The 26,356-nt window shown below is 42.1% G+C and overlaps 1 protein-coding gene across 10 annotated transcripts in view; it reads right to left on the reverse strand.

Moving 5' to 3' along the window:
• The window catches only part of cdk5rap2 (CDK5 regulatory subunit associated protein 2), a 34,015-nt gene that overhangs the window by 6,221 nt on the left and 1,438 nt on the right, over nucleotides 1-26,356 (reverse strand). For 3 of the 10 annotated variants that reach the window (XM_085164976.1, XM_085164973.1, XM_085164978.1), the window contains exons 1-29: nucleotides 13,736-16,468; nucleotides 13,475-13,597; nucleotides 13,268-13,387; nucleotides 13,084-13,176; nucleotides 12,730-12,948; nucleotides 12,417-12,587; nucleotides 11,953-12,063; nucleotides 11,737-11,874; nucleotides 11,462-11,641; nucleotides 11,159-11,353; nucleotides 10,884-11,075; nucleotides 10,579-10,708; nucleotides 10,344-10,483; nucleotides 10,139-10,255; nucleotides 9,913-10,056; nucleotides 9,704-9,816; nucleotides 9,483-9,622; nucleotides 7,815-7,955; nucleotides 7,624-7,733; nucleotides 7,348-7,491; nucleotides 6,732-6,833; nucleotides 6,454-6,641; nucleotides 6,026-6,359; nucleotides 4,411-5,923; nucleotides 4,138-4,239; nucleotides 3,563-3,711; nucleotides 1,711-2,114; nucleotides 1,368-1,600; nucleotides 836-887 (exon numbers count right to left, since the gene is read on the reverse strand). In XM_085164976.1, the coding sequence (XP_085021102.1) occupies nucleotides 836-887; nucleotides 1,368-1,600; nucleotides 1,711-2,114; nucleotides 3,563-3,711; nucleotides 4,138-4,239; nucleotides 4,411-5,923; nucleotides 6,026-6,359; nucleotides 6,454-6,641; nucleotides 6,732-6,833; nucleotides 7,348-7,491; nucleotides 7,624-7,733; nucleotides 7,815-7,955; nucleotides 9,483-9,622; nucleotides 9,704-9,816; nucleotides 9,913-10,056; nucleotides 10,139-10,255; nucleotides 10,344-10,483; nucleotides 10,579-10,708; nucleotides 10,884-11,075; nucleotides 11,159-11,353; nucleotides 11,462-11,641; nucleotides 11,737-11,874; nucleotides 11,953-12,063; nucleotides 12,417-12,587; nucleotides 12,730-12,948; nucleotides 13,084-13,176; nucleotides 13,268-13,387; nucleotides 13,475-13,597; nucleotides 13,736-14,776 (6,839 nt within the window). In that variant the 5' untranslated portion in view covers nucleotides 14,777-16,468. The other 7 variants (XM_085164979.1, XM_085164982.1, XM_085164981.1 and 4 more) reach the window with 6 other exon arrangements.

Genomic DNA, 26,356 nt, shown 5'->3' on the forward strand with positions numbered 1-26,356 from the left:
AGCCAGGGTGAGGTTTTGCTGGACAAGCAGGGCGACGTGCTGCTGCAGCAGCTCTCTCTCACCCTCTAGCTCCAGACGCAGATAATCTATCTCCTGCTGGATTCTACACAAGCTTTCAGGAGGACCTCTCATGCACTCCTCATAGGACAGCAGTGATTGTGATGTCTGCTGAAGCTCCCCAAAACTGCCCACATCAGTAGTAATATGGATTAATGCGCGTGGCTCTGAGCAACCTTAATTTATAATTTGATACAAGTGTGTGGTTAAAAATGCATTACCTATTCATATCAAGGATGGAAGGATACAATTATTGTACTGTGTCCAAAACAAACAAATTGCAATTTTGCAAGTCTACAGTGATTATTGTTGTATTAACTGCTCACTTAGAGCATTTGCTGCCAATAAAAGGTAAAAAAGTAAAAGTTTAAGATGGCTATGATGTGAAACTGAAAGCATGGGGAATACAGAGTGACAATATTGACCCAGTGATGGGCAGCAGAGCATTAATTTACTTCTGGCTGACACAGAAACAAACTAGGTCAACAGCAGGACAACTATTCACGTGCACAGCCCAGGGTCATAATGCGAATAGCTGGGGGCAGTTTTAAAAGAGTCATAATATGACAAACATCTCAAAGAGCTCAGCTAATGACCCAAAAATACAGTCGCACATGTGACCTTAACAAAGGGACTACAGTCTAGGTCACTAGAAGGATGGAAAAGTAAACATCAGCTTTTAAAAAAAAGCTAATTTCTCATCATATAACATATATATGTGATAAATGTTTCACCCACTGTTGCATACACAAAAAATAAAGAAATAATGTATTTGTACCTGCGAGACAATTCAAGAGCTGGCGCATCCTCATTATCCAGATGAGTCTCTCCTACAAGACAGAAAAAGACGCTGTCATGGACATGTCTGTACAAATCAGTTACGAGTGGCTGCTCTTCTGTCTTTGTTTCTCTTCTGGTGGCGTCTGTTTTCCCCTTGTTAGACTGTCAAGTCAAGTTTGTACCCACCCATAATTTTATTATGACTTAACAACTGCCTTTAAAACTACTCTTTGATAATGAAAGAAATCATCAGTAAGTTAATTGATCACCATATCAAGTAATTTCTTTCATTAAAATAATGCCCTTCATGCTCTAAAATGTCTTTGTTGTAACTGCACTTGTCTCCTTCAATCATTATACTACCACGGCACTAACACACATCCTCCAAGCACACCAAGTAAATACTGTCGCATAACCACAAATACACGTCTGCCGTGATGGCAGATACTACACGAACAACACCTCATCATGGATCTATATAATAATTTAGGCAAAGCAACTACTACAATTACGATGACGGCAGCAGCTACCTTTGTCCAGCCGTCCCTCCAGCCTGTCCAGAATGCTCAGGCTCTTGTCCAGCTGCTCTTTAACCACCTCTCCCATGTAGCAGTCGACCTTTTCAGCCTGCAGCAGCTCTTTGAAGGCCTGGTTCAACTCTTCCAGCTGCCGCCGGTGCAGGGCTCCCAGCCTGCGGCCCTCCTTGATCTGCTGCCTCAGCTGCGAGAGCTCTCGGGCCTGTGACTTCACAAGGGAGTCCAGGCTGTGGAGAAGACCAAATTAGGGACAATTTTTAAAAAAAAGAAAGAAAGAAAAAGATCATGCAGAGTAAAGAAGGTGAAGTACTAATAAAACACTTCAAAGATGGTTAACCTAGCAGGTGATGTGGAGCGGCTGCGGGATGGCTGTAGTTGTTCACTGATGCTTCTGTTCAGCCTCCTCTCTCCTTCCAGCTCCATATTTACCCGGCTGCTTTTATCCTTAATTGCCTGGTTCTCCCCAGCCTTCTTCCCCCTTAGCTGCCCACTTCTGTGGCTGCCATCTTGACTACGGTCGTCTTTCTGTGCACCCTCTTGATCCTTGATCACAGACGGGTCTGAGGTGTTGTTGACCAAGTCACTAGAGAGGGAGTTCCTACGCAGAAGGCTCTGCATTTGGAGGATTAGTTTTGTCTGGTTTTCCAGCTGGACCTTGAGCTCTCTGACTTGTCCCTGAAGCTGCAGTGGGTCCTCAGAAACACCATACTCACTATAGACCTGCAGACCTTTCAGACTCACCTAAAAATAAAATAGATGGAAGAAGGTTCAGATTTTTAAAAGTGAAAACTAATGTTAAATGGAATCAAACCAGTAACACGTGCTGTAACTTCTGATCATTGTCGGTACACTGTTGATTCTCACAAAGCTGTTTAAAATGACTGTAATGTATGTAAATGTTCTCAAACACACCTTATTCTCATTTCTTGATACATGTATTTATTTTTAGAATCTGCTTGAGTTGCCTTATACACCCATCAGTTATAACATTATGACCACCTGCCTAATATTGTATTGGTCCTTTTTTTGCCATTAAAACATCTCTGACCTGTCAAGGCATGGACTTCACTAAACCCATGTGCTGTGGTGTCTTGCACCAAAAGATCCTTCAGGTCCTGTAAGTTGTGAGATGGGGCCTCCATGGATCGGGTCGTTTGTCCAACACATCCCTATATTGTATCCCTATACACACCTATATTGAGATCTGGGTAATTTGGAGCCAAGTCAACACCTCAAACTCACTGCTCAAACCACTCCTGAACCATTTGGGAGGACGCATTGTCCTGCTGACGGAGGCCACAGCCATCAGGGAATACCGCTTCCATGAAAGGGTGCACATGATCTGCAAAAACGCTTAGGTAGGTGATATGGATCAAAGTAACAACCACATGGATGGAATAAGTTAAGTTTTCCCAGCAGAACATTATCCAAAGCATCACACTGCCTCCTCTGTGTCTTCTTCCCATAGTGCATTCATCATTTAAAGTGATTCATCATCTTCTTCCATCGCTCCACGCTCCAGTTCTGAGGCTCACGAGTCCATTGTGATCGGTGATGGACAGCAGTCAGAGACTTGAGCTACGGTAGCTCGTTTGTTGGACTGGACCACAGGGACCAGACTCTGCTTCCCATGTGCATGAAAGAGCCTTGGATGTCCACGACCCTCTTACTGGTTCACCACTATTCCTTTCCTTCTGCTTTTGACAGATGTTGCTACTGACCACTGCTGACTGGGAACCCCCCGAAAGAGCTGCAGTTTTGGAAATGCGCTGACTGTATCATTTAGTCATCACAATTTGGTCCTTGTCAAACACGCTCAAATCCTCACGCTTGCCCATTTTTCCAAAATGTTCACTTGCTCCCTAATATATTCCACCCTCTAACAGGTGCCATGATGAAGAGATAATCAGTGTTATTCACTTGACTGCTGTTTGAATCATGGTTCATAATAATGTATTTATCTTTCACTAGGCCTTGGTAAACCTCTAAGACCCAGTCCTCCTCTATTCTGATTGGTCGTCACTCAACAAACAGAAGGTTTGAGCAGCAGGAGGACTCCTGTGCTCACAGACACAGCTCTGCATCTGAGCTAACCACAGCAGTGACATTCCCCATCATTCCCTAGTGAACTTTGCTATGGAGTGCTGGGAGTGAGGAATAAGATAATAAGCAAATAATAAGATAAATACCTTGGCTGAGCTGAGAGCTGGGGAAGTAGGGTACGGGGTGCTGGAGGTTGAGTCCAAATTTTCAGTAGAGGAGAAATTGGCCTGTTCATGTTTCAACAGGGAAGGCAGGCTGGAGCCACTGCAACTAGGGTTTACCCCCACCTCTAAATCTGGCAACACAGGAAGCACAAAAACATTAGACTCTGGGGGAGGAGTCCAGTGCAAGTTGTAGAAAATAAACAGTGATTGAGCAGTGTGAGGAAAGAAGTCATTTATGATACAGCCAAATTTGAATAGGACAAGAAATCAAGGTAAAAGGTTAATGAGTGCTCAAAAGACATTCCCAAACCTTAAGTGAAAACATGCATGAATAGAGACAGCCCATTCAAATTTAGGAAGGGTGAAGAAAATTCCACAGTTAAAAACCAGAAAAAGACTGTGTGGTTATGGAGACCCAGGCAGAAAATATTTTTCAGAGACAGTGTGCCCTTGTTCACTCCTCATGCATACATTCTACATTAAGAGAAGCTGTCCACACTTGAGATTAGTATCCACTCAGCAGACAGACATGCAGAGTCTGTCTGAAGGCTGTCTACCTGTGCTACTGCTCTCTTCCCTATCGTTCTCACTCTTGCCACTGGTTTCGTAACCCAGGTCCTGCAAATCCACCTGCACGCCTTTGTCATCCTGCTCAGGAGCTGGCATTGGAAGCAATATACATTTGGTTAGGAAGAAATCAATCAAGGAGTTCACATATGTTTCTATCCCTACTTATGTTGTTCCTGACCAAACTGGGATTTGCAGTATCACAAAATCATTTGAATTACTGTGGACAAGCACATGTAAAAGAAAGCTGCTCAACAGCTTACCTTTGTTTATCATTTCAGGAGAGGATGTACTGGTAAGAGCAGTGGCCAGTTTTGCCTCCAGGCTTTTACATGCCTTCTTCTCCCTCAGTGCTTTGTGCAGTGTTTCCAGTTCAACCTGAACACTTGGCGGTAACCCTTTGCCGTCCTGCACTGCCCTGTGGGCTTCCCTCTCCATTTTGTGACCCCTCTCTTCCTGCAGGGTAGCCTGGAGCTCAGATATCCTCTGAGAGTAATCACTGAAGACCTCATAGAGAAGACCGAGATGGCGATGAAGCTCTAGTACCTTTGTTCCAGTTGAAGCAGTAGACAGGTTGTTGCTGGGTTCGGAGATTGGTGGGGCAGGTTCTCCAAGTTGCTCCCGCTCTTGGAGGGCTCTCTGAAGTTTGTCTAAATTTATCTGCAAGTCAGAGCTGATCTGGGATCTGCCAGCCATCACGGAGCCAGAATTTGTGCAGTGTGCTGCTAAAGAGGCAACAGCGGACTCTGTTGCACTAAAGCAGTTCCTTAGAACATCAATCGCCTCTTGGTTTAAACTAGTATCAGGACCGTGGTGTTCCTTTGCCTCATTTTCTTTAAGTGACTCTGCTGCTACTCTGTCACTGGTGTATCCATGTTGTGCAGTAGCATTTGTGGCCCTCAGTTTTTCTTGCAGCTCTGCATTGAGTCTATTCTGCTCCCAAAGTGCTTCTTGCAAAGAGTCTGCATGACGCTGCAGCTCATGCAGAGAGTCCTCGGTACCTTGAAGCACCCCTCCGGTGCTTTCTTCCTTTGGAGAGCTATGCAGCTGCTGCAAAGCTCCCTCTATCCTTTGACAAAGATCGCTGATTTCAGGATTCCTTTCTTGGCTTTCTGCAGAGCTGATGACTTTCTCTGCCAAATTCAGAAGCTCTATGAGCTGGTTGTTGAACTCCTCTTTCTGCTGCAAGGCTTTCTGCAGCTCAACACATCTACCATGGAGAGACGCATCAGAACCCACAGAACCAGAACCTGTGTGTGAACCAAATCCACCCTGGCTGTCCAGACTGCAGGCAGTCAGATAAGCGATGGTAGATTCTGCTGCCTGTAAAGCCTCTACGTACTGGGAGTTCAGTCTGTCTTTCTCCCGGAGCTGTGCATGAAGTTCTTCCCAATCAGCAAGCTGCTCACTCAGCTTGTTGATCAGTGCTTCTTTCTCCTGGCACTCCTGGTGGAGAAGTTCCAGCTGAGTATATAGTGCAGAATCATCTTGGGTGTGATCCAGTGATGCTCTGGCTTCAGAGCCATTGTCGGATCCCACTGGACTACAGCTACGATTAGGGTATCCAAGGGTGGCGGAAGGGGAAGTGCTGTGCTGGAGTGATGTGTGAGTGTCAGAGTCTGTGTGTACATGCTGGTCAGACCAGTAGACATCATCTGAATCAAGGTGCTGAAGTCCATCAGTTTTGAGCTGCTCGGAGCTTCCAGGCTTCCTGCTGCTGCTGTTAGACTCCACCCTCAGCCTCACAGGCACAGGAAGGCGAGATCTGCCTCCAGACTACAATTTAAACAAACACAAGAAACAGACATTAAAACCCCAAAACGCCTTCATGTAGAAAAGAGTGATGTCTTTTTATTTATTCTGCAGTACAAAACTTACCCTATGCTTTGCAAAATGCTGTTTTTCACTGTTGCTGTGTGGCTGGCAATTAGTTCTTGGACTCTCCTCGTCATCTGCAGTGCTGACATTGGTAATGGGACTCTCCCCGTCCGAAATCTCATTCCACTTCTTCCCTCCCTTCTTCTTTGACAGTTTGGTGACCTTTGCATCTTCTGTGTCCAGTGCTTCCAAACTCTTCCTCAACTCAGCCTGTCCCTCACTGCTGTTCCCCGAGGCATCAGTGCTCTCTTTTTCTTTGTACTCAGACGATTTCTGTTCCTTCAGGAGACCCCGCAGCTCATCATTTTCTGATCTGAGCCTGAGCATTTCCGCTCTGTAATGAGAAACATTTGACCAGATTACAGTTCAGACTTCTAACTACCAGGTAATGGGGAAAATAAGGAGTAGACTCTGAAAGAAAGACCTACCTAAGGTGCGAGACAGATGTTGACCCACAATCAGCTAATAGGGATTTAAGTGCCATTAAATCTGTGTTCATCTCCCTAGAATATTCCTCCCCAGTGTCCAAGATGTCGCCGCTAGAGTGAGCACCCTCTCTACTCTGGCTGAGGCCGCTGTCCATGCTCACATCACCCAAAAGCTTTTCCGACAACATCTAAAAGAGCGATTATTTAGAAAGCAGGTTTTATAAACTCTTCAAATAGTACTTAAGCACTCAGTTGTTTAATGACCATCAGTTTCATACCTGTCCTAGTTTACTGCATGTCTGGCTCTCTTTGTCCTGACCAGGGAGATGTGTCTTGTTACTTTGAACCAGAGGCTGCTTCTCAAGCGTCTTCTTGAGCTGCTAGAGTAATGGGATGGGAGGCGAGTATGACACACATGGCTCGGTAAAAGAAAACTTAAAGTGGGAACAGAATCCATAAAGCACAGCACAGCAACAGCAGAATGGCATGATGTGTCTAATGTAGTATGGCGAAGAGAGACCGTTTTATGGGACACAGAGATAAAGATAAAACAGGGACTGATTAGGAAAGATGAAGGAAAGAGAAAGAGGGTACTTACTCTACTACATACAAGAAACACACTTGTTAAAAAATTCAGACATTTAGTACCACACAGGGAAGAGAAATTAGCAGCAGGTTAGACAGAACAGAGGTTAGGCTATAAGTTCTAAGGTTAGAAAGGAGCTTTTACAGGAAGGATGTTAGACAATGATTTGTGATTTCTCAAGAATTTTCTAAATGTGGACATACTCTGGAAGAAACATTACTAATAAATGACAAGACGTGTACTCTTTTGGAAGACCTAAAAAACCAAACAAAAAACAACAACTTTGCAGCCATAACTTTGTGTACAACCTCGTCTCTTTGCAGCTGCTTTTTGCAGTCTTTGTCTTCTTTGTCATCAGTGTCACGCTCTGACTTCTCAATTTGTGAAAGCTGGCTCTGCAGTTCACTGTTTAAGGTCTGCAGCCTGCTGACATGGTCTTGCAGCTCAAGCACCTTAACACAGAGAGAAATCAGTTTTACACATTTCCAGCTTTACAGTTGGTACAGTGACACGTGAAGCACACTAATTAACTTCAACGTGACACTGTATAAGAATAAGACAAAAAGCAACAAAATGTAAAATACCTTCTGTTTAAGCTCCTGAGCAGACAGATGAGACAAGCTGTCATCCAGTCCCTCTCCTACACAGATACTCATATAGGAAGTCTGATCTCCAATGAAACTCAAAGAGTCGCCTGAAAAACGTTAAAATAATCTTATAATGTTGTCTGTATATAAACTGGAATATGACATCTGGTGTCTTTTTCTCGTCTTACCTCCATCGTTGGCTCCACCAACCCCTCCTCCACGGTTCTGAATTGCTCCTAAGCGTGCCTGCAGAGATGCATTCCAACGCTGGGCATCTTCAAGCTGATGTCTCATGCTCTCTAGCTCTTTAGGGTCAATCAGGTCCATACCTGAAACGATACACAGAGGGTTACAAAAAGCCACGCATGACAGGGCATTACAGCAGCTCCCATGAGGCACCATTAACTTACAACTTCATGTGCATATGTCTAACATGTCATAAAGAGGGTGTATACTTCAGCTCTTTTTCACAACTTTAAAAACAAACAGACCAGTCACGAAGCTGAGGTTTTACACCGCAGCACACACACACACCTTTGGATTATACCTTTCACTTTCATATTTTTCATGTCTACAATCTAATGTTCTTTGATTAAAATACTGAAAAAAACAAACAAAAAAAAAAAAATCCTTGTAAATGAAAAATGTAAAAAAAAATAATAAAAAAAAAAATGGTGGGTTTACATTGTGCAGTTAGTGGATCTTGGCTTGCTAAAAACATCCAAGTCAGATATGCAAAATATATGTAGATGAGCTAAAATGCACACCCACAATATACACAATCACAAAGTATGATTATTATTGTGCTTTTTCATAAGTGTGTAAACATGTAGCCTATGCACACAAGTCATAATGGTTGGTTATATAACCAAAGCATGAAGTGTGCAAATGTAATCAGTGACAATCATCCTGCTACGTCTATCTTGCCAGTCAGTGCTAATGTGAGCTGCGTCCCTGTTACTTACAGCTGACCTATTTTTACACCTGGCTCTCTGCAGGCAGGGGTGTGGGGAGGAGCATGCACGTGTGTGGTCGCCTGAGCGCACACGACAAGTGGATGGTCCAAGTTATTTGGCTTAGACCTCAGCGCAGAGTGACACTTTTAATCTGTTTTAAGGCTGTGCATTAATGCCACAACAAACCTGAAGGACAAACTGTGCTGAATTACATTAACTGCATGACGTCAAAGGAAAATAAATGCCACACTTTTTGGATTAGGCTCTATTTCCGGAGAGCTGCTTTTTTAATGTTGTACTCTGCACATTAATATCCTTTATTAAATTATTTGAAAATGGCACAACCATGCTTTTAAATGTTATTCATGTGACAGATGGTTGGATGGGTTGGATTAATAACCAGAAGCGTGCTAAAGTGATGCAATCATGAAGCAAAGGGACAAAACAAAAACAAACAAACAGCATGTTGAAAGTGAGAGACAGAGAAGACAGGTCTTTATTTATTTTTTATGAAGGACAAAGAGCAGACAGGTGTGAAATCAATACATTTACTGAGAAAAGGGGAGCGACTGTGTTATAGACAAAAACATGCAGATGACTGGCTGATGATGAGAGCAGAAGAGACAGAAAGCAGACAAAGATGAAAAGTGGAGGGACCAGGTGTGCATGCTGAAGAAGAACACAACAAAAAGTAGACATGGAAGTTTTCGGCAGGACGAGTAAACATATTATATAAAGATGACCGGGGTTTAAGGGTTCTCTTTAATGATGAATTATATTTTCTACCTTTTTAACCACAATAAATGATAACAAGCACTTCTTTTCTCATTCACTCCTTTATTCCTTTCCCTCTCTTTCAGTCACCATCCTCCTCTACAACCAAGTATGTTTTCACTGCACCTTCTCTGAGTTTGGCTCTGTGTATCTCTCTCTCCAAGTCACCCCTTAACTCCTCATTAGTTCTGATGCTCTCTTCTAGCTGCTGCCTGAGAAGCTGCACTGCTGTCAGCTCCAACTGTAGAGCATGGAGACGCTGGGCACTGCAAATCATCCAAGAAGTCTGTTAGCGCAAAGCATTTGTTTCTCCTTTTTGCATTAAAGCAGCTGTTGCACATAACTACCTGTCTTGCTCCTTCACAGTCTTTACCAGGCTGGAATAGAGCTGCTGTTCAGCCCTCAGGGCTCTGTTCAGAGCATCGTGCTCATGTTGCAAAGCTGTGAGGTTGGGCAAGGCCTGAGGAGAGGAGAGAAGAGAAACTATCTTAAAAGACAAAGCATCAAGATTGTAATGTTTTGCTCTAAAAAAAATTAAAAAGCAGGTCATCTTTACTTCTTCCTGGCTGTCTCCACCGATCATGGTACTCTCTCTCTGTGGAAGCACAGGCAGGGACCTCTCCATTCCACAGACAATGACGTGATCCTGGGTATGATCAGGCCGTGTGTGGCCTCTCTGACTGAGGCGCTTCTGGAGAACCTGCTCAAAGTCAAAAGTTAAACATCAGAAGAAAAACTCCTTCACTTGCTGACACAACTTTGACACTGTGTGGAATCCTTACACTGATAATCTCATCCTTGGTCTTTAGAGTTGCAGTGAGGGACTCAATATTAGCAGCCTGGCCTTCACTGTGACCCTCCAGCTCAGATAGCGCCGACTGAAGCTCAGCCAATGAAATCTAGAAAGTGGGATGTAGGGAATTATGATTGACACTTTTAAGAACCGTATCCTATTATGGATTAATTAAATGCTTCTAACTCACTGACCTTCAGTTCATTTTCCCTTTTCAGTGCTTTGTTCAGTGCTTCAGTTTTCTGTGCCAGCTCCTTTTTCAGGACGACCACTGTTTTCTTGGAAAGTGGATTGTTCTCCTGGCTGTCCTCGCTGTTTCTCCTGGACAGCTCAGCTTCAGCACAGACAAAACAAAGTCAAACGTAGCACCAACATGCAGTCTACCTTTAAATAACCTGCGCGAGGGTGTTACAGGTCTAAATCCATTACCTTCCCTCTCGTCCAACTTCTCTTGCATGATCTGAATAGTTTGTCTGAGATCCAACACTTGATCTGGCTCTGCTTTCTGCCTCATCTCTGCCAGAAACTGGTCTCTCTCCTGACCACGCTGAAGAAGCTTCTGCCAGTTTATAAAGATATAAAATCAGCAGATTCAAATTTGTACAGGTAATATCTTAAAACACGTTCAAAACAGGGCATACAATTGGGGGGCAGAATGTGTTGTTCTCTTTGGGAGTTTGAATTTCCACACATTTTACAGCTGAATGGCTGTGTTGTATCCCACAGGATCTTACGTTAATAAGGCTGTCTTTTTCACCAAGCAGGGCTTTGAGCTGCGCGGTCTCTAAATAACTCTCCTGGGCTGTTGAGGAGCTTTGCTTCTCAGCAGTGGCAAGCTCCTGCTGCCTATCAGACAACTGCTTCTTCAGCTCCTGAATCTCCTGAGCACGCTCAGACAACATGCGATTGTAGTGCTCTGCAGACTCCTGGAGACGACAAAGAGTCAAAGTTAATAGTGTTAGCTTTGTTTGTGCACACTCTGTCATGCCCTGTTGTCATAAATGCTAACCTTCAGAAGTTGGTCTTTGCTGCTAATTGTAGCAAACAGGCTTTCTACAGCACTCTCATTGTCAGCAACCAGTCTTTCCCTGGCCTTGACAGCCTCAGCCAGCATGGCTTCAGTGACCTTTAACCTTTGGCCCATCTGTTCAGCCAGATCACGCGCATGGCTCTGTGACTGGTTCAGCAATGATTCAGACATTTGCTACGGACAGAGGGGGGAAAAATGAGCACTAAAGTACAAATGACATAAACCAGAACAGTAAAAACTATAAGGAACCTGGCCTTAATGAGTGACTATTTGTCAGCCAACCTCCATATCCTTTGTCTTGCCCTCCAGGGAGAGCTGCAGCTGGCTAATGATGGAGTCCTTCTCCCTCAGTGATCTGTTCAGGTTGTCTTCCACATCTTGCTTGGCTCTTTGTAGGTTCTTTAGGGTACTTGCAAGATGCTGCAGCTCTGCATCCTTCTCCTTAATCAGACTGTCAAAATTCTGCAAAGAAAGGAGTAGAAAGGAGTATGCATAACCCTTAATCACAACTATGTGATTATCAATCAATAGAAAAGATCCCAGTTCCGGATACTTACATTGATAGTTTCTTCATTATGAGACAGCAAGTTGTTGAGTCTTTCTAGGTCTCTTTCTTTTTCCCTTAGTAACAGCTGCAGGTGGTGTATCTCATTGTCTTTTTCTTCAATAGCAGCAAATTTCTCATCAAGTGCTTGCTGTAAGAGAACAAACAAACATGTCAGAAACCAGGCAAAGTCACCATGGTTAAAAGATTGCAGTGAAGGAATATCCACCTCCAAAGCCTTCTCCTTTTCTTTCAACCTTTGCCGCAGTTTGGAGAGAATACTGTCGTTACTTCCTGGACTTTTGCTCTGCTCAAAGTCTCTGACCATGTTCATGTATTCCTGACAAACACATAAAAACAATGTTAGTAAATACACCACACTCAGAAGAACTGGATGTCACTTTGGAGCACCAACTTCTCTTTGGCTCTGATTCTTTTCATGACATGCTTATAATCCAGCTGACAGGCTTTACTGCTAGCTAACTGCTCTCCTATGATTTCTGTTTTATCATGTGTGGTGGCTCTTTGAAGGAGAAGAAGAAAAGAGAGCAGAGGAGAGGAGGAGCAAAACAGCAGTAATGAGCTAAAAATCAATTTTTACACATACTTAGGCTAAGTAAAAAAGGAAGCAACTCATTTTTTTAATCTTTTGAGCTAAAGTCTGTCTGCACAAGTTTAGTGATGATATGTCACCTGTAGCTGCTGCTCTTTATCAGCCAAGGTGGATGTGAGACGCTGGATGGTGACCTCATGGGCCTGCCGCTTTGTTTTGGTTTGGTCCAGCAGCTCTTGGTACTGCTGCTCCAGAGCACCCTCCCTTTCCCCAATCTCCCCACTCAGCTTTTTCAGCTGATTGTTTAAATCCTTGTGGAGGAAATTATAATAATGTCACACAAAAGTCAATATTTAAACAGATAATGAAAAAACAAAACGATTAAGAGGAGAATGCCTGCTCCTTTTATTGTGGATACTGTGAGTGACAGTCCCTGTCATCCTCCTATCTTACATTAAGCGCTTTGTCTCCTTTCTTTTTCTGTTGTTGCAGGTCCTCCAACTCCACCTCAAGCTGATCCTTTGCCTGCTGTAAGTCAGCCAGCTCTTGCTCCTTCCTATCCAGTGCTCGCTGCAGTTTTTGGGCTTCAAGCACCTTGGTGTGGTGTTCCCCCTGTAATTGGGCCAGCTCTGTTTGCTTTTCCATTAATAGGTTTTGGTGTTCCTCTGCTCCCTGAAGGAGAAAAAAAAATATTGACTTCTATCTGTTTAAGGCACATATAGAGCAGGGGACACATTGTGGTAAGAGTATTATGAGGAATGTCTTTGTATAAAGTTTGGTTCTATATAAAAGGTGCATATAACATACCTGGTATTTCTGCAGTTGGGCTTTATGTGCTGCATCTCTAGCTTTGGCTAAAGCATCATCTCTGTCCTCAATCTCATGACACAGCTCAGCAATCTGCAATACAAAGATGGACAGGTTGGGCCTGAAACTTTGCATAATACAGAGAAGAGGTACAATGACAATAACAAAGTAAGTAATAAATTACCTCTTTTTCCTTTTCTCTGAGGACCTGAGTGAGTCCCTGGATGGTTTTATCTCGCTTTAGAGCATTTTTCTTCTCAGAGTTTAGTTCATTCTCCTTCTCCTCTAACATCACTGACAGGGTCTGTTTACATGAAGCAGTTAGTGATTTCATACAGAGTAATAGATCAATACAATTTAGGAATATTTAATAGAGGAACATGTGAACTACCTTGTTCTGATTCTGGGAATCTTCCAGGGTTTTTGCCAGACTCTCACTGGTGCTTTTAACCAGGTTCAGCTCATCCGTCAGCAACTTATTGATCGACTCCAACTGATTAACATCACTCTTCTTCTTAGCAAGAGAACACACAAACAACAGAACAGGAGTAATTAATTAGAGAAGTGTGTTTATCAACAAAGGTACCTGGGACAGATCATTACCAGTGCTACAGTGGTTTGCATAGATGGTGGGATTACTGAAATGAACTACCTTCACTCTGACAGGAGTGTATTCATCATCAAATTCCTCTGAAAGGTCATGCAGAGACTTCAGATCTACTTCTCTATGTTTGCGCTTGGCTCGGGTGCTGACAGAGCCAGCATTTAACCTCTTCAAGACAGGGATGTGACATCCTGCTGGGGCAGACACCTGCTGCTTTGAGATGCAGCGCAGGACCTGAATCAGGTCAGAAATCACCGAAGGTTGACTTGAGGATCTTTGGAGCAGTGCTCTGGCCTGAGCCTTTCCTCCCGAGTCATCAGTGGCCCCATACCTTGCAAAAAACACCCTGGCCTCTCTCAGTTTTCGTTTGAGCGGAGGATCTGTCGGGGTGTCTGAGGAAAGCTCTCGATTCAGTGACTGCAGTGATGTGGAGCGGCGGCTGAATCCGGGTCTAGCCAAGGTTCCCTTACGCTGAATCAGATCAAGGTACATACTTTGAGAACGGTGGCGTGTGCCCCGGAGCCCAAAACTTCTCATAGTGCTGTCCAGCCCCGCCCCTGATCCCAGCCTACTGCTCCTTGAGCTCAAACGTCCAGAGAATGCCCCTTTACTGACAATCCTATCCAGACTCACACACCTTCTCATGCGATTCTCCACATAACAACTTTCCCGGAACTGTAGTCCTTCATGAGCCACCTGACATGCAGCTTCATCATCAGGACTGCGGACCCCAGAAGAACTGAGCAAAGCCTTGGAGCTTGCATTTTCCCTCTCACTTCTCTCTGGGTTGTTTTTGTTGTAGATGTGCACGATGCACTGGATAAGGTGTTCCTTCTCCGCTTGCAGCTTTTGGATCTGATTGCCATGTTCCTCCTGCAGTTTGCCGATGTTTATATCAAACTGCACAACCTTCTCCAACCGGAACACACATTTTCCACAGAGGAACTCTCCATGCCCGTCACGAGTCACCTCTCTCCCCAGCACATGGGACAGGATGACTTGTAGCTTCCTCTTTCCCGATGAGCTGAAAATCCAGCGACACTGGCTTCCCACCAAACGGACACCACATATGCGACATGGATCCCTCATGGCACCTTAGATCTTCCACACTCGCCCACTTAAACTGAGTCCAAGAAATCTGTCACTGACACACCAACTGTCTAGTGACTTAATGGCCATCAGCTCGCCAGACAGAGCCATCTATCATGTTCTCTCAATACACCAGCAAGCGTAGCACAGAGGAGAAAGACTGAGAGCAAAGCACTGTAAGCCCTAAGCCTCAATAATCCCCGCTCCCGCCTCTATTCCACTCTCCCTCATGCAAGCAATCAAATCAACAAATCCTCTAGGACTGCTGCAGTGATCTGTGTTAGGGCCCATGCCAGACCATCTCTAGAAAACACTCTCCCAAATACCTTAAAAAAGGCATCAGACACAAAAGCTGGCATCAAGCAGGTAGTGATGGCATCAGCCAATCACTGATAGAGCTGATCCTTCCTGGCAGTACATGGAAGATTTAAGATTACAGAGTACTTTCTGGTGACTGTTACTTTGCAATATTCCATTACATCTTTAACTTACAAAAATCTGTCAAGCATCCCTGATAAACAGGTTTTTCCCCAGTGTTGCAAAATCCTTTACAATGAATGGAGCACGTTCAACTGTTTAGCCACAGCTCATGAACACCTCTTGCCTACACCATTTTTCCACTTACTAAAGAAAGAAAGCCAATAACAACCCCCGGAGGAAGCGTCTTCAGACAGCAAACTAATCCAGCCTTAACCCTATGGCCCGAGTCTTACGCCAACGCCTAAAGAGGAACCATGGACACTGCCCAGCTAACAGCTTTCTATTTTACACGTCAGCAACACAGCAGCCTGCACAACACTGTGATTAAATGAGACACATTCTCTCTACGCAGTCATTGCTTCTAAATGGATAAAATATGCATTTGATGTTTAACATCTGTGCAACACTAAAATACATCACTTTACCACCATAATTAATTATTTTTGTTTGACATTTCAATGTTAAACAAAGCAAGTGTCAACTTAGTACTAGTAGCATCATTAGTCAAAGGCTTTACAACCAGCCACTACACAGATGCATTTTCTACACTTTACTAGATGCAAACTTTCAGCTTTTTAAATGAAGTTTAAGTTTTTTTGTGAAATTGTCAGAAATACTACAACAAGAGTAATAACACCTTCACACTAGTGCAGGGAATTCAATTGAAAAAAAGAAATATGGAAAGAAAAAAAAAAAAAGAATCCTAGACACACATTTTACACATTTCAACTATCAAACCGGCAACAGATGCAGAGAAAAGCTTCTGTGAGCTTAAATGGTCTGATACATGAAATGACTGTTAAACAAAAAAAACTTTTTGGCAGGAACACATACAGCAAAAAAAGGTACTTTTGGCTGCTCTGTTATTTCCCAAGGAGTTACCACAGCAGCTGGATCTGCATGTTTTGATCTGGCACAGATTTTTAGGGCAAATACCCTTCCTCATGCAACCCTCCTGTTTATTCAGGCTTGGAACCAGCGTTAGTAATACAACATCTTGTGACCACCCTGAGCTATGAGTGGGGATTTTTGGTGTGTAAGGCAAATGTGTTAACCATTACACCAGAAAGCAAAGGAAGAACGAAAGCTCTAAAAAGGTTTAAGAATCAGACAAAAAACAGGAAAAAGATTCTAAGTAGCCAACTGCAGTCTGTGCCATTGCAGAGTAGTTTAAGGTAGTTTAAAGTTTTAGAGGGACTGTATCAAAATAGAACCAACCTGATGGTCCGGCTGAGTTTTATCTCTCTCTCTATCAAGCTCGTCTCTCAGTGCCTGGAAAACAGTGAGAGTTCACTTAAATATTGCTTCATATTGGAAGCAGAGTAGAAACTAAGAAAACTAAGAAAAGAAAGTAAACATATTTAAAAGTATTTAAGTAGCCTATTATTGCTGTAAATGACAAAAACTGAATATATGCACAAAACCAGTGAGCAACTGATCTCTGAGGCATCACTGAGAAAAAACTCTTAGATTTCACATCTTTATGAACATGTAAGCTTCTCACCTTAAGCTCTTGATCTTTATCGGCTATAAGAGCAGATAGCTGTTTAACAGTGTCGGCCGATGGAGCATCTGTCTGCCTGTCTCTGCTGTTTCTCTGATGGATCACAGCATCCTGGTTCTTTAAAGTGATCTTCAGCTGCTCAATGATACTGGGATGAGTAGAAAATGTTGAAAATGCTTAGGTCTTTCTCCAAAAATATATTTTTCTGTATATACACATTGTCTGCTTTTTTTTTTTTTTTTAAATTTGTCCCTACTTGTCTTTCTCCTGCAGAGCCTGCTGCAGATCTTGGACGGGGCTGAGGACTGGACCAGTGGTTAAAGTGCTGGGTGGACCCAAGGCTTGGAGCTGCTTCTCCATGTTTATATTCTTAAGTTTCTCCTGCTCAGCGATGGCGGCCATCTTTTCAACCTCTTCCTCTGCTGTTTGTAAACACTGGCATGATGCAAAAATGCCAAAAAACACAAAAGGGAACACAATTATTACCAAAACAAGTGAAACTAACAGCAGACACAATTTGGCTAATATGAGCACTGAACCAAACGAAATATACACAGTGAACTGCAATATCAGGATTTGAAAATTAGCGCTATAATGTCACTCACCTGTTCTAGGTCAGCTATCCTCTTGCTAAATGCATCTCTGAGTGCATCCATCTCCCTCTGAGCTTGCTCTTTCACACGCTGGGGTTCTCCCGATTCTCGGCCAGCCAGACTCTCCAGCGCTTTACTGATGAGCAGTCACATACAAGAATAAGTTTATCAGCCTACATATTTCTTAAATGCTGACTCGCATTACTTTGTGCTGCCATTTATGTATGTCTGAACCAGTGTTAATTTTGTTGACCGATAAGGTTTTGTTTTTTTTCTTCAGACAAAAACAGGGCGACAACTATTTCGCGAACAAAAGTACTAACACTTTTGTCAACAAATAAAAACCAGGTAAATTATCAAAAAGAAACGAGATCCAATTAGAACTAATTAAGTTGTGTCAAAAGGCGGGACAAGTTGGGAAGTGATCCAATCAGCAGTGATCTAAATTATAACTAAAACTAAGTGATGTTTTAGTGAAAAGACTAAAAGTCAATCAAAAAAAAAATCATACAGTCAAAATTAACACTGGTCTAAATGGCATCATGTGTGACTAGCAAAAAACCGAATTAAGAGAATGACACATACGATGCAGACACGAGTAACTCTTGTTTCTCTGCGAGCTCTCTCTTCATAGACTCCAGCTCCACCTTCAGCTCAATATTCTATAAACAGACAAAATTTCATCTCAAACACCAAAGCACAAAAACAAGGCCGGAGAAGCTCCCTCTTAAAGATGACATTTTTTAAATGACACTTTGGGTTAAATGTGCTCACTTAAACAAAGCTGGCACCATAATAATAGTTGAAAAAAGACAAGACAGCTATTCCAAGGTGATGAAAGCAAGATGCTGGCTGAATAAAATCCAGCTGCTGTTGCTCATGTTGTGATCTCATTTCAAACATGAGGGGAAACACTGAGTCACATGAAGCTTTGTCAGACAAATGTAAGACATTCAGAGTAATGCACGTTTTGTAACACTAAAATAAATACAACACCGTTCTGAATATGTCCTCAGTGGAGTCGTCACATTTCTGCTGCATGCGCTCCTCCATGAAGTAAATGCGCAGCTTCAGGTTAAAGTTCTCTTTCTTCAGAGCTGTGATTTGCTGGGGATCAATGTAAAAAACAAAAACAAATATGCAATCAGGCAGTTGAACAACTGATGCATTTCTAACTTTCATCTAGCTGCAATTTAATTTGCATTTCCTTGATTTATTTTAAATGCATAGAAAACAAGTTGAGAGAAAGAATTGGGCTCAAAGAAGAAATATGAGCACTTCATTTATCAAGAAAAGCTACCCAACATGTTTACACTGCGGAAAGGGGCCTTGTGTGTATAGTTATTTTTAAAATGCTTATGTGTGTGAAGTAGACTGTGCATCATTGTGCTCTAGGCTCAGAACAGCATACATCTGGTAGTGGGGGTTGGGTGGACAGAACTCTGAACCCCTTTGTAAAAACCTCTAATCATGCAGGCCAGACAGCACGGGCCCGAAATTTTCAAGCAAGCATTCCGATCAAATGCTGAAATATTGACTTCAGCCCACCTCAATCCTCCTTCTCCTCCTCTTGCACAAAAACCGCATCACTAAATTTCCTTAAATGGTCAATGTGGTTTGGTTTTCGGCTGAATGGAGAATCAGGTTTTTATCCTGTTTGTTGTACAGGAGGGAGAGTTGACTGCCTCATCCAGACAGCTTATTCTCTGAAGCTACTCGTTAAAAAGCTGTAAATATACAACTTACTGCAAGAAGACAGTATCACCACATAACCTATATGCAACATACAGAACAGAAAGTTGACAGAAATCACTTACATTCTCATAGTCCTTCATGGTGAGAGCTTTAACAGGGGACATTTTTTCAGGGAAGGATGGAGCTGTAAAACCATCAAGAAAGCAGTTTTACTAAAATGAGTCACAACTGCAAGTATAGGCTGCATAGCTCAAAGAATCTCTCCTGCTTTCAAGAATAAGTCATACTTGCTGCTTTCACATTTATGCTCACTCTGTTTATGTTGGAGAGATAAGAGACACAGAAAGGAGTTTTCACTGCACAGGCATCAGAGATGGACGAGCTCCCTGGGAGCTGCCCTGTTTAGACCAGTTGAAACAGCTTACAGCTGATCATGTAACACTAGTCAACAACAAATTTCACAACACAAACTCCTGATTCATCATTTGCTGCTGCTTCACAAGACAGCCTCTGTCACACATCACTCTTAAAGTACTACTTACTTGTTTATGTTCACATTATTTCAAAAGTTTAGAGAAAGTATGTTGATTTTTGTTGCCTTCAGAGTATGCTAGTGTATTCAATGAAAACATAGCTCTGAAGCTCTATAGTGGGGTTTATTATTATGGTAAAACCATTAGCTGTTTTCACACATGCACAGTCTGGTTTAGTTCCAACCTGATTCTTTTGACATTTTCAGGAGTTCATTCAAAAATATACTTCAGGACGAGCTTTATTTTACTGGATTTTGCAGTAAGATATAATTACTGCTTAAAGACTATTTCAAACTACTGCAGCAAACAAACACTAAATTAGCTTTCTTAAAACATTAATGCACTGTTTACTTCATTAGGGTTTTTTTTTTTCTCCAAATGAAATACTACTTATGACCTTGTGGGTATCAATCCACTTATAAGAGCGTCCATTCATTTCCTAATAAAGATTTGTTAATAGGAAAGCTGTGGACAGCTCCGAGACTTGATAAACACTCAATAACTATGGACTCCTCTAAAACTGAATGGAGATGTGAAACGAAGTTAATTGATGTCTGCAGAGCAGGGGAAGGCTAAAAAAAGATATCAAAGTGTGTTCAACATGCAATTTCCTCTGTCTGAATTGTCATTAACAAATGGCAGTTAAGGGAAACTGTGGGAGTCAAGAAAAGCTCAGGAGGAGAAAGGCTTTCAGACAGGATAAAAACTTCTGGGCAGAAAGGACAAGGAAACCTTTAGTTTCGCTGCAAAATGCATGTAACAGGGATATACTCAGTGGTAAATTCTTTTGTGCCTTTCAGCTCTTTTGTAGACTATTTCTGAACACAGAGCCAGCACAAAATTGATGTGACCTTCAGATAAACACTGGCTGCTGCCAAAGGCAAAAGTCATTTCATTCGTATAGTCAACAAGGCTGATATTAATGCTCAGCCTATATTAGTGCATATTTAATGTGCAGTGGTTTAGCTTTAGTTGACCTGTTCACACTTTACTGGTGTTGATGCACCAACAGCGAACAAGAACGAATTATTAAAGCTTAGGAAAAAAAAGAAAACAGACGAATCTGTAGGATTCTGGATGTAATGCTATCTCTAAACTATCAGCTATTGTCTCACAGTCATTTAGCTTTCTGATTAGATTATTTACAGTTTCTCTACATTGGTAAACAATGATCGGGGCAAGGAACAGGAAGGCTTCAACTCGATATCTGTTATCCAAATATTTGGCTACAGCGGAAGCCCCAAAACACTGGCCACGGTCCCCAAAGGCCAAGTTAGGAGACAGTCGAGTTCCAAGACTGCATAATGACTAAAAGTATGGTTACATAAAAAAAGAGCACTTGTGATACCAGAAAGATTGCACAGACAGAGAGAAGAAAGGAATCCACTAAGTCAGTAGTGTCAAACTCCAGGCCTCGGGGGCCGGAGTCCTGCAGGTTTTAGATAACACCCTGGGTCAACACACCTGAATGAAATGATTAGCTCATTACCAGGCTTCTAGAGAACTTCAAGACATGTTGAGGAGGTAATTCAGCCATTTGAATCAGCTGTGTTGGATCAAGGACACACCTAAAACCTGTAGGACACCGGCCCTCAAGGCCTGGAGTTCGACACCTGTCCTGTGCAAGTATTAGCAAAATCTGGATGCAAACATCATCAAAATCAGTCAATTCAAACTAAAAAAAACATCACAGAAGCCATTATATAACTGAAAGTTTGCCATAAATATAGCACAAGCTTAAGCTTATTTGTTTGACTGCACAATCACCTAACCTGAACATGAATGCATCACTCCATAAAGTTATGTGCACAAAAAGTCTGGAAAAAAAAATAATTTACTAGCTGCAAAAAACATTTGCAATATCTGCTATTTACATATCGTACATGCCAGAGTTATTTCTGTTATTTGTTTTCAAGTATTTAAGTGAATAAAAGGTAACGGCGCCTTATCATTTTAGGAATGCGGTTTGTTTTGAGAGCTACACCTTCAGTTCAAAAGTCAGTTAAATATGGAAGCCTATCCAAACCTATGGATTCATCTATAATTCAATTCAATTCAATTTTATTTATATAGCGCCAAATCACAACAAATGTCGCCTCAAGGCGCTTCATAGATACAGAGAAAAGCCCAACAATCATATGACCCCCTATGAGCAAGCACTTTGGCGACAGTGGGAAGGAAAAACTCCCTTTTAACAGGAAGAAACCTCCGGCAGAACCAGGCTCAGGGAGGGGCGGCCATCTGCTGCGACCGGTTGGGGTGAGAGAAGGAAGACAGGATAAAAGACATGCTGTGGAAGAGAGACAGAGATTAATAACAGATACGATTCAATACAGAGAGGTCTGTTAACACATAGTGAGTGAGAAAGGTGACTGGAAAGGAAAAACTCAATGCATCATGGGAATCCCCCGGCAGCCTACATCTATTGCAGCATAACTAAGGGAGGATTCAGGGTCACCTGGTCCAGCCCTAACTATATGCTTTAGCAAAAAGGAAAGTTTTAAGCCTAATCTTAAAAGTAGAGATAGTGTCTGTCTCCCGAATCCAAACTGGAAGCTGGTTCCACAGAAGAGGGGCCTGAAAACTGAAGGCTCTCCCTCCCATTCTACTTTTAAATACTCTAGGAACAACAAGTAGGCCTGCAGAGCGGGAGCGAAGTGCTCTAATAGGGTGATATGGTACTACAAGGTCATTAAGATAAGATGGGGCCTGATTATTTAAGACCTTGTATGTGAGGAGCAGGATTTTGAATTCAATTCTGGATTTAACAGGAAGCCAATGAAGGGAAGCCAAAACAGGAGAAATATGCTCTCTCTTTCTAGTCCCTGTCAGTACTCTTGCTGCAGCATTTTGGATTAACTGAAGGCTTTTCAGTGAGTTTTTTGGACATCCTGATAATAATGAATTGCAGTAGTCTAGCCTGGAAGTAATAAATGCATGAACTAGTTTTTCAGCGTCACTCTGAGACAGGATATTTCTAATTTTAGAGATGTTGCGCAAATGGAAGAACGCAGTCTTACATATTTGTTTAATATGTGCGTTGAAGGACATATCCTGGTCAAAAATGACTCCAAGGTTCCTCACAGTGTTACTGGAGGCCAAGGTAATGCCATCCAGAGTAAGAATCTGGTTAGATACCATATTTCTAAGCTTTTCAGCGCCGAGTACAATGACCTCAGTTTTATCTGAGTTAAGAAGCAGAAAGTTAGTGGCCATCCAAGTCTTTATGTCTTTAAGACATTCCTGCAGTTTAACTAATTGGTGTGTGTTATCTGGCTTCATGGACAGATAGAGCTGGGTGTCATCTGCATAGCAGTGAAAATGTATGCTATGTCTTCTAATGATGCTGCCTAGGGGAAGCATGTATAATGTAAACAGAATTGGTCCTAGCACTGAACCCTGTGGAACTCCATAATTAACCTCAGTGTGTGAAGAGGACTCTCCATTTACATGCACAAATTGGAGTCTATTAGATAGATATGATACAAACCACTGCAGTGCAATACCTGTAATACCTACAGCATGTTCTAATCGCTCTAATAGGATATTATGGTCAACAGTATCGAATGCTGCACTAAGGTCAAGAAGGACAAGCACAGAGATGAGTCCACTGTCAGAGGCCATAAGAAGATCATTTGTAACCTTCACTAAAGCTGTTTCTGTGCTGTGATGAACTCTGAAACCTGACTGAAACTCTTCAAATAAACCATTCCTCTGCAGATGATCTGTTAGCTGTTTGACAACTACTCTTTCAAGGATTTTTGATATGAAAGGAAGGTTGGAGATTGGCCTATAATTAGCTAAGACTGCTGGGTCTAGAGATGGCTTTTTGAGTAAAGGTTTAACTGCAGCCACCTTGAAGGCCTGTGGTACATAGCCGATTATTAGAGATAGGTTGATCATATATAAGATCGAAGAATTAATCAATGGCAGGACTTCTTTGAGCAGTTTTGTAGGAATGGGGTCTAAAAGACATGTTGATGGTTTGGAGGAAGTAATTATTGAAGTTAACTCAGAAAGATTAATTGGAGAAAAAGAGTCTAACTTAACATCAATGGTACTAAGAGTAGCTGTAGATAATATTACATCTGTGGGATGATTATTGGTAATTTTTTCTCTAATGATAAAAATTTTATTTGTGAAGAAGTTCATGAAGTCATCACTAGTTAACGTTAAAGGGATGGTTGGCTCAAAAGAGCTCTGACTTTTTGTCAGCCTGGCTACAGTGCTGAAGAGAAACCTGGGGTTGTTCTTATTTTCTTCAATCAGTGATGAGTAGTAAGCTGTTCTGGCTTTGCGGAGGGCTTTCTTATAAAGCAACAAACTATTTCTCCAGGCTAAATGATGATCCTCTAAATTTGTGACACGCCATTTCCTCTCCAGATTACGAGTCATCTGCTTTAGGGTACGTGTTTGAGAATTATACCACGGGGTCAGGTACTTCTGATTAGAGACCTTAGTTTTCACTGGAGCTACAGTATCCAGAGTCTGTTATTTGTCTATAAAATTGTTGTGATGTTTAAACATCTGCAGGTGCTGCTGAAAAAATGTATTTCACTTTATTTCAGATATTAAAACATTTGCTAACAAGAACAGTCGTTTTATCCAGTCGTCAAAACAGTGTGATTGTTTGTGTCTGTCTGAGCACTGCAAAACAGTCGGAATATAGGTCAGATGCTGACCTATATCTATAAATTAACCATTTACTGGCTTGTGTGTATAAATCTAACTCTGTGTATATTTTTGGCATACATCAAGAAGAAAGTATAAATGGGATTAGCTTATTATCATCACCCGGCTATTCCCTCATCGCAGCTCTGAAAACAAAAGCCATGGGGTGGGTGACAGCAATGATTCAGCAATGGCATTAATTAATACACATGAGACGAACACACCTGAGCATGAAAAATGAACAGAGAGGAGAACAAAAGAGAATCTTACTGTACCTGACATGCTGTCTCCAGAAAATTCTTCAGCACCTATGGAGTCAGGCAGCCGGCAGCTGGGGACACAATCATTTGTTATTCATGCAGCCGAGTCACTATGAATATCTGACTAAATATCACTGTCACACTCCCAACATATTTAACAAGGAAAACGCATATTTAAAAAAAATAATAAAAAGAACTAAAGCTCTCAAACACAGCAGACACCGATTCATGTGTTTCAGAAAAACACAAATTCATGGTGTTCACACATTACTCACGCTGGCCAGTTCCACTGAGCCCTAAGGATGCTCCATAAATAGCTTAAGAATAACTCTCTGCCTTATTTACATCCACTATGGTAGAGCTGCCTTTCAGTGTGTGTGTGTGTGTGTGTGTGTGTGTGTGTGTGTGTGTGTGTGTGTGTGTGTGTGTGTGTGTGTGTGTGTGTGTGTGTGTGTGTGTGTGTGTGAGTGAGAGAGAGAGAGAGACCATGTGCCAGTGGCAGCCTGGAAGACAGATAAACCAATGGATGGAGATGGCTTTCATTTGTGCACAAGCAGAGCACTGTGGCTCTGATCAGCTAAGCATCACACAGTGATGGGACGGTGGCGTCACTCACTGACACAGTATAACACACCAAACACCAGCAACACACACATCTGGAACCAGAAATGCACCGCTACAGCACAATCAAGCATACCAATAACTGTCATGTGCATAAACAGAAACATGAACTATCTGGGCCCAGGTTCATGTTCCTCCACCCTGACCTTTGCCTGGAATAGCATGAAGTTCAGCAGTGAATAACTTCCTCCAAAACCTCTCTGCATTAGAAAAAACACAGTGCTACTGCTTCCTCGTTGAATTCCCCTGAGTCGATTTACAATTCACCCATAAAACTACATTGGAACGCATTTTACACCCACTTAATGACATGTTAGATTATTGCATGCAATGCCTCTAATCAGACAAATATGACATTAAAATATTTTGTCCAGGTTCAGTCCTTTTCCAGGCTTTCTGTGACTCTGTGGAGACTGAATGTCCCTGCTATAAATAGGCTGTTTATTGCTTCTAAAGTTTCAGACTCAAACACAATGACACTGCTCTTTCCCTTCTGTTTCCCTTCCGTTTTGAGGAAGCCTAAACGGGTACATTACAGTGATTTAACGAAGATCCGACGTCAACTGAAAATAGTTATTATTATTATAATTTAGAATAGCAAATCACAGCTGATGCAATTCAGCAACCAGAAAACAAATCGGTCAAATACTGCTTGTTGATATGCATGTGCATGGATAAAGGAACGCAGTATCCCTCCACAAACACACTGAATGTCGGTATAATTCTGCTGACAAGTATTGCATCACTGAGGTTTCACATGCCAAGAAAAACCCCTTCCTGTGTAAATGCAGGGGAAGCACTCTACAGCAACAGCGTAAAGCAAGAGCCATAAACACGTAAAACAACTTCCAAAAACAGCATCTCACATTAAACCTTCCCATAAAGAAGCCAAGACATTAACACTGACCCCTTTGAGTGTTTTTGACAGAGTTTTGACAACGGTTCAGTTGTAGTAACCCCTCCAGCACCCAGTGGAAACAATGTAACAGCATGTAAACAGTGACTTCCTCTTTTTCTCACTTTGTTCAGCTGCTACTGAAAATCATGAACGCGGCTAAGCTCACAATAACACGTACAGTAATTGTTTGGTTTTTTTTAAAAAAAAGACCCACAACATTAAGTCGAGCAAGGTCACAATTTCGAAACTAAAAGACTGAAGTGAGTCGGGTTTCAGAATTACCCAACAATGCACACCACACATATCAGCTGACATCTTGAATTAC

This window comes from Neolamprologus multifasciatus, chromosome 7 (assembly GCF_963576455.1).
Source record: "Neolamprologus multifasciatus chromosome 7, fNeoMul1.2, whole genome shotgun sequence".
Lineage (NCBI taxonomy): Eukaryota > Metazoa > Chordata > Actinopteri > Cichliformes > Cichlidae > Neolamprologus > Neolamprologus multifasciatus.